At 48.9% G+C, this 7,961-nt stretch overlaps 1 protein-coding gene across 1 annotated transcript; it reads right to left on the bottom strand.

The window, feature by feature from the left end:
- Positions 1 to 960: 960 nt before the first annotated feature.
- Positions 961 to 5,550, bottom strand: TMEM200C (transmembrane protein 200C). The gene is made up of 2 exons (XM_064705883.1): positions 5,412 to 5,550; positions 961 to 3,336 (listed from the first exon to the last, which is right to left on the bottom strand). Exon 2 carries the CDS (start codon positions 3,292 to 3,294, stop codon positions 1,663 to 1,665), a length of 1,632 nt encoding a protein of 543 aa, XP_064561953.1. The 5' UTR covers positions 3,295 to 3,336; positions 5,412 to 5,550; the 3' UTR covers positions 961 to 1,662.
- Positions 5,551 to 7,961: the final 2,411 nt, after the last annotated feature.

Below are 7,961 nucleotides of genomic sequence, written 5' to 3'. Positions count from 1 at the left end.
TATTCCTTCTTTTCTTCTTTTCTTTTAAATTAGTCTTATTTATTACAGAATTTTGCAGGCTTATTAAATGCAATTGTATTTAGTGATAGTTATAGTCCATCTTGCAATCTACTGTAATGTAAGTAAATATGTAGCTAAGCACTTTAAAACATGGAACCACATGAAAAAATTTAATTGCAACAGAAAGATTTCTGTCTGCCTACACATTGTGTTTGTTTAATGTCGATTTCTCTTCCCATAGTAGAGAAATGCCACATCCATATTTAAAATCAGAAGTATTGACAAAATCTCCTGAGTGCATAAAGCTGTTTTGACAAAACACAAGTGGCTGCCATGCTGCAGCTAGGAAAATGAAACAGCTCATCAATTTACCAAAACTCTGCCTACAGGCAAAGTATTCTCCAGGCTTCAGGAAACCTGATGCTCTTCTCAAGCAGGAAGAAATCCTCATCATGCTGAACTCAGTGAGAAACTGCTGCTGACTTCAGCACAGCCAGCTGCTATGAGACTGACAGGGTTATCATTATGCCTTAATTTTAAGCTTATGCACACGCATTCACGAATAGGAACCGCAACAGCAGAAAGGCTTAATGCAACAGTTATAAGGGAACTGAAAAATCCAGAAGGAAGATGATGCAGTTCAAGATTAATCTCACAAAAACCCCTAATATGAATAGAAGATCAAACATTTAATTTTTTTTTTCCCTTAGTATGTCAAGATGTCACATTTCTTAGGCTGTCACAGAGCACTGTCAGAAATGGAGACAGAATCTGCTGGTTGAATTACAGTGTGGTTTCTCAAGGATTGAATCAGTATTTATTTGAAAATTACACATAAATTATTAATTACCTCCTTAAAAGTATAAAGCAAGCCTTTGGCTTCATAGCATTTCTATAATCTTTCACAGTATAAAACGAAAGAGTTTGTGATATCTGTAATTACTTACCAAAATAAAGAAATTTTTTGTAGGTTTTGTTTGTAAATATTTTATTAAAAAACATCTTTTAATGCTATTAGTCAATACATGTGTAATAATACTTTGATAAAGTATATCATGTAGTAATATGTATTTTGGATTCAGGAATGTAATGGTTTTAACTAAATCTTCAGAGCTCTGTTCTGCTCCAGTCTCTTCTAAACTGTCATTTTTTTCCAGAATTTAAACAAACTCATTCTTTGTCAAGGTACATCATCCTTAAGGCCTTGCAAACGTTTTACTAATTGAACCAAAACAAAGAGAGAGCTCGGCTTTCTTTCTGAAGACCACGTTGCTTTTGAGCTTAAAAAGGTGCCTGCAGCTTTCAAGCAGTTAGTGGCAAATCAGCAAGAAAGAAATCAGAGGAGAAGAAGGGGCACTTAAAAATCAAAACAGTAAAGTGCACAGCTATACCATCCAAAATTGTATTAACCTGATCCGAAGAACTTGCTGGACTGTGGATATTTAATACAATTTGGCTTGCATGAAACATACAATCACAAAAAGACAGAAAGGATTTTCTTTTTTCTTCCTGAAGTCATCTACAGGATCTATGGAATTCAATTTTCAAGGGTAACATAGTGCAGCTCTTTGGATATTGATTGTTTTCCTAGTCCACAAGGAGATGAAGAAGCGGGGAAGGTGTGGAGGGATGCAAGGTGTCCTCTTGCTGTCTCTGTTTTATTTAGATGCCCGTACTCTCCAGTTCCCCATCCTCCAGCCCTAATGCAGCATGTGACCTAGAAATCATAAAGAGTTTCTCTTTATTTGTGTACTGTCTTTGAGTTTGCTGGGATTGCTCCCCTGTTTGTTCTCTGCTGGTAGCCTTGAGGGGGTCCATCTGATCAACTTGTTCCTCCTCACAGTCCTGAATTTTACTGGCTGTGGTGTTGGCAACTGACTCCAAGGAGGTGCCTGCCTCCTCCAAGTGGCTGTAGCCCTTATTGCTGCTGGAAGGCTCAGACTGGGAGTCCGTCCTGGTAATGGCAGGAGGAGCTGAAGGGGGCGATCCTCCCAGATCTAGAGATTCAGAGTAGCTAGGAGATGCCTTTACCAAGCGGCTGGATTCCAGGACCCTCCTTACAGCTGGTGACCGAGGTGGCTCAGGGGAAAGGGGACACCTGGCATCCGGCAAGCAGCTGGTGCTCTGTCGCCTGACAACCAGCTTGTGCCTCCTTGTGCCACAGCCTCCCTTGATGGGGCTGCTGCTGAGGTCAGTCAGGCTCAGTTCAAACTCTCCCCGTGGGATCTCCTGGGCTCCCCGCTCCCCAGGTGGTCTGTGCGAGCCTCCCCCTCCGCTGCTTGGCCCCAAGGGCAGGAGGGTGAAGGTGCTCAGCGAAGAGCCGACGATGGAGCTGGCTGTGCTGCAGCGCCCACAGCTGCCCGTGGGGCTGCAGGGTGGGCTGGTGACGGGGCGGCCAGCGAGGGCGGCGCGCTCCCGGCAGATGCTGTACACTGCCTCAGCCAGGCTGGGTGGCTGCGGGGGGCTGCAGAAGGAGGAACGCTGCGGTGAGGACACCAGATCCGGTGGGGAAAGGGAGACACCCAGTCCTGGTGGCCACGAGCTCTTGGCCAGCATGGCTGCAGCACCCAGGCCTTCCCCGCCAGGCTTCAGCTCCAGGCCCCGGGCCTGCATGTAGTTGACAAAGCCATTGAGAGGGGCTGAGGCCGGGGTGCCTCCATCCTTGGCCCGCAGGCTGTGGGCATCGATGACGGTGGAGTAGAGGTCACGCAGGTTGATGATCTTGGTCTTCTTGTCACGGTTTTCGTGCAGCACCGCATTGGCGCAGATGAAGAGGAAGATGCCGATACCCATGATCAGAGGGCCCAGCACCTTCAGCTTGTCCGAATGCAAGTAGCTCGAGAAAAGACGGAAAAGGAAACCCGCTGAGGCCTGGGGGGATGAGGAAGTAGGGGCAGACCCACCAGGGGCAGCAGTGGTGGAGGTGTTGGCTCCAGGGGGTGACTCCAGGTGGATCCCTGCTTGCAGCCTTCCCTGGCTCTGGGAGCGGTTCGTGTGGGTTCCGCCCTGTGGTGCTGGGTGCCGGCCCTTGCCAAAGCTGCTTTCCCTGTACACCTGGCTGGGCTTTGGCCAGTAGCCCACCACAGCCAAGGCGATGCCCACCAGCAGCACCAGGATGCCACAGAGGGCGATGAAGCCCGAGAGGGAGCACAGCTTGAGCTTGCCTTTCACCACCACCACGTCATTCTTGCGCTTCTTTTTGGCCTTGCGTTTGCGTTTGGGGAGCTGGCTCTGGGGTTTCAAGGGATCCTGTTTCCTGGCCGAGATCCTCAGGAGGCCTCCAGTGGCAATCATGGCTGGCTACCAGCGCACTGCCCCCCACGGCCACTCCAGCTCCTGCAGTGAAAGGGAGAAGAGAAGACGATGAGAACCAAGGACAGACCTGCAGCACAAGAGATGTATCTGCTTGCCTTTCCTCCTTCAAAGTCCTGGAAACTAAAACCCTGAATAAGTGGGATGGGGGCTGACACCAACAGGCAGAACTCCCTTGCCCACACAGCTCCTGTGTGAGAAAGAAACAGGCAGAACATCAGCATCAAAGCGTGTCCCACTATACTCCTGCCAAACAGCTAAATGATTACTTTATATTCCAGGTAAATGACAAACCCAGTAGTATCCACTAGAGTGAACAAAAGAAGATCTCACTCATTTCAGAAGGAGCCTGCAAAGCACCAGAGCTCAGAGGACGCCAAGCCCCATTCCCTGATATGTTCTGGGGTTACAGTGCACACTAACTGTGGTTAGTGAGGTCATGCAGGATTTGAGGGGTTGGGAGAAATAAAAGCAGGAAGGCAGTGTATTTGATCTATAGATACCATTTGTTTCATTACTCTACTTACACATAACTGTGGGGAGGGTTAAGCATATGACGTGTCTTGCTTAAATGAGTGGGAAAGGAATTACTGTGAAATGCACAAAGGAAACATTTCAACACTGGAAAGTGGTGCCCTGTGAAAAGTTTTTTTTGTAGCCATTTGCACTTGATCTGCAATATTAGAAATTCATCTCTTACCTGCAGTCCAGAGGCATCCCTAGTTTGGGAACAAGTGCAATGTTCCAGGTAACTGTTATGTAACACTGACAAATTCAACCCCCTCCTCCCTGCCCTCAGAAAGGGGAGATGGCTGGCAGGTAAGAGATGGAAGGTCAAATCCTATTAGAGAAGTGAAACTCCAGGAGTCACCTGGGGAAAGCACCTAAAAAGTGCTTGCAGGGAAACTGGCAGAGGACTAAACACTGAGCATTTGTGGCTTTTGTCTTACTGGACCATCAGAACTCATCTCTCTGTTCCTGTGATCTGAGCTAAACCACATAGTGTGTAGGAGCATTTCTGCACTGTGCAATTCGTTTTGGAACCTATTTCTTCATTATACCGAGAAGCAGGATTCCCTCCCCCTTTTTTCTTTCTGAGCATCCTATTATTGTTTTTCTTTGACGGGGCAAAAGATGACATCACTGAATATAATACGACTCACAAAGTTCAATTAATTGCACTGAAAGGCAATTAACTAAGCACCTAAAAAAATAGCCCCTTGCCCCTCTATGACTGTTCAGCCTTTAAATATCATGTCTTTTCTGTTCTAATGCCAAAATTGCCACATATGCAGTAATATTGTGTCCTATTTATTCTGTTTGTATTTTCCCCAGAAAAAAAAAAAAAAAAAAGATGGGTGTTGTCAGCAAGGACGTTGTTAAATTACTCTCCGAGGTACTGCACGCACAAAACAAAGAGCAGAGATTTTTTTTTTCCTATGGCTGAACTATTATTTCTATTAAAAACAGGGAAAAAAAAAAAAAAGAGCTCATTTTGTGGATGCAAAAGTGTAATTTTCGGGGCATGCTTTGCTGTAATTGCCGATTCTTTGATCTCATTTTCTGCTGCCCCACTAGCCAGCAGCCCGTCTCCTCTCCACGGTGATAACAGATGGTCATCAGCTCCGAGGAACGCTCCCAGTCCGGCATCGCCTGGCACTTACTTTCGGCGATGGCGAGAGCAGCGCTCGGCAGGCGAAGGAGGGCACGGCCGCGCCTCCGGCCACGGCCAGCGGCCGCAGTGCCGTGAAACCGCCCGGACGGGAGCGGCGGGGGCTGGAGCCGCATCCCGCACGAACGGACCGAGACCCCCGATCCACGCCGGCAGCCGGACCCGCACGCACCACGACCCTGCCCGGCAAAGCACAAACACCCCTGTAACACCACTAACAGGACCCGGCTTAACTGCTTCCCCGGGCTCGCCCGCGGGACTCACAGGGCTCCGGCCGGCGGGACGCCCGGCACCGGCCTCTGGGGCGCCGCTGGCTCCGGCCGCTGGCTCCCGCCGCCGCCGCGGCACAGCACCGAGCTCCGCCGGTCGGGAGCCGCCGGCGCACGGACGGAGCCCCCGCTCAGGACGGGGGTGCGCGGTCACTTACCGGGGAGGGCCGGGGAGAAGTCCGGGCGGGAAGCGGGCGAGCCGCCGTGGGGAAGAAACTTTCCAGCCCGAGCGAGCATCCCCGCCCCGCCGCCGCTCACAGCCCCTCACGGCGGACGGGCGGCGGGGCTGGGCCGAGCGCCGGGCGCCCCCTCGGCCCCGCCGCGGCCGGGCGCCTCCTCAGGCAGCTCCGCGGGAGCGCTGCCCCCTGGCCACGCCGCATCCTCCCCGCCGCGGGGCCGCCCCCCGCAGCAGCGCGCCCGCCCTCCTGGCGGAGCCTGAGCCGGGGCCGGTGCCGGTGCCGCCGCTGCGGGCGGAGCGCGGCTCCGCGGCTGGCGACCGGACCCGGCGCCGTTGCCAAGCGACGGGAGCCGTGACACAGGGAAATTGCGGCAGGGCGGCCGCCGCCCCCGCCACCTGCGCACCTGCGCCCGCCCCGATCGCCGCCGCGCCCCGCAGCACGGCGGCACCGCCCGCTCGGGGCCCGCCCCGAGCGCCGCGACAGCCCCCGGGCTCCTTTCCGCCACTCCCGTGCTGGCAGCCTCATCTTCAGGCACCTCACTTTTGCGTTTTTTCCCTCCCCCCAGGTTTGCCAGAATACTTATGGAGAAAGTCAAGAAGCAGGTGAAAAGATGAAGCAAGAGGTTGAAGAAGAAAGCGGCAGTTGAGATCCATCAGCGGCGTCACCCCGAATCTCTCAATTTCAGCAGAGAGTGGGAAACAATGTTCTCTTTTGAGCTACTTTCTGCAAAGTGATTAAATCGAAGCTATCACCTTAGTGAGGCGTAATCCAACACGTCCCGTCACAGTGCTGCACTTATTCTTGGGAGGAGATGGCTGCTGATTGCTTCAGTCAAGTCTTGTTAGAGGTTCACCACGATCTAGAAAAGAAAATCTCTGTCAGGTTTTTCAGTAAATACAGAAAGCTCATCCTGTGGCTTGGGGTTGCTCCTGAATGTACATAGGAGTGTTTGCTGGGGTGGATAGACTGAAAACTTGGGGTTTGGTACAGTAGCCTTTGAGTTCTTTTGAAGCTGGAGTTTTACCCAGCCTGAGCAAATCCAGCTTTCTTCTACCTCTACATGACCTCTTGTGTGGAAGACTGTGGATAAAACAGCCTGGCAGAAAGAAAAGGGCAATAATGACAAAATTTGTCAAATGATGTTTGTAAAAGTAAGGGTTCCAACACAGATTGGGAAAATTGTCAAAGAGGTTATGCATATTCAATTAAATTGTATGTATTCCAGCCTCAACAATTCTGCAATGCTATGTTCACCCAGACCATGCTATTTTGCATCTTTCACTACAACCATCAGTTTCTGGTTTGAGACCAAACAAATCCTAAAGCTGCACATATGCATTTTAATGTCATTTGCAGTTTGTCTCAGCAAAATCATTTGGGACACATTTTTTTTAGTACATATATAACTTTTGGTTATGCAACAGGCTTGAAATTTAAGATTTATTATTTAAGAACTTCTTTTAAATATGTGCTTTGAACCCAAGTCTTCTGACACTCAGTAATTTGCTTTGTGTTCAGCCCAAGCTATCAGAGGAAACCAAACATATCACATCTGTTTCCACTGGAGACCTGTATCACATCAATAATGCAGCATCACCAGACTCTCCCTGAAATACTCCTGTGTAAGAGAGAGAGGAAGAACAGGACTGATTTTTTAAAGGGCAAAGAACTCTTTTCCCTATCTGAGTCATATTTTCTATTTCTGTCAAACTAAACCATTCTATTTAGCTATCTTCTTTATACAACAGCTCTTTTTTTGCCATATTTTCATTGCTTAAGTTTTGAGTGATTGGGCTATCATCACATTCACAGTTTTCAAATAACTCTTAGCAAAATGTGTTGTAGGTGAGGCCAAATCCTGGAAAACAAGAAACATGTTGTTGGATGAAAACCTTCCGAAGGTGGTGTTCTGTGGCAGCTATCAATGTACTCTTAATTTGCTCTATGTGTTAAGAACTCGTTGTACGATGGCAGGCTGAATCCCTCACAGCAAACTACTTGGCCAAGTTATGTATCCCTACCTATCCTACAGATTCTTCTTGTTGGAAAAAAGCTTTTGGGGCTTTAATGAAGCATTTATTTTATTTTTAGTTTATATGGGTTTTTATGTTCCCAGAAGTGGAGTGGTTGCAAAAGGCAGGTTCCTTAATGGTCTGGTTTACTGGCTGCCCAAGTGAATTTTTAACTCTGTGTTTGCACTGACTACTGAGCACTGCTGTCAGGCTCTGCTCCTATCTTACTTGTATAACTTTCTACAAGATGTTGGGCACTTATCCTTAACTTTGGTGAAAATAAAATAATTTTTAGGAATTGCAAGGAATGTATGTGAGCTATATTTTTTCTCCTTTCTCTCTTCTCATTTCCCATTTTTCTTTCCCCCTTTCTCCTTCTACCTTTCCTCTCTTTACATTTCCTTTCCCTTTTTCCTTTAACCTTTCCTTCTCTCCTTTCCTCTCCTCTCCTCTCCTCTCCTCTCTCTCCTCTCCTCTCCTCTCCTCTCCTCTCCTCTCCTCTCCTCTCCTCTCCTCT

Source organism: Zonotrichia leucophrys, chromosome 2, assembly GCF_028769735.1.
Source record: "Zonotrichia leucophrys gambelii isolate GWCS_2022_RI chromosome 2, RI_Zleu_2.0, whole genome shotgun sequence".
Taxonomy (NCBI): domain Eukaryota; kingdom Metazoa; phylum Chordata; class Aves; order Passeriformes; family Passerellidae; genus Zonotrichia; species Zonotrichia leucophrys.
This window is presented reverse-complemented; position numbering and strand designations above follow the sequence as displayed.

Coding starts and splice junctions, on each gene's coding strand:
- TMEM200C (XM_064705883.1), bottom strand. CDS start 3,294: ATGATTGCCACTGGAGGCCTCCTGAGGATCTCGGCCAGGAAACAGGAT.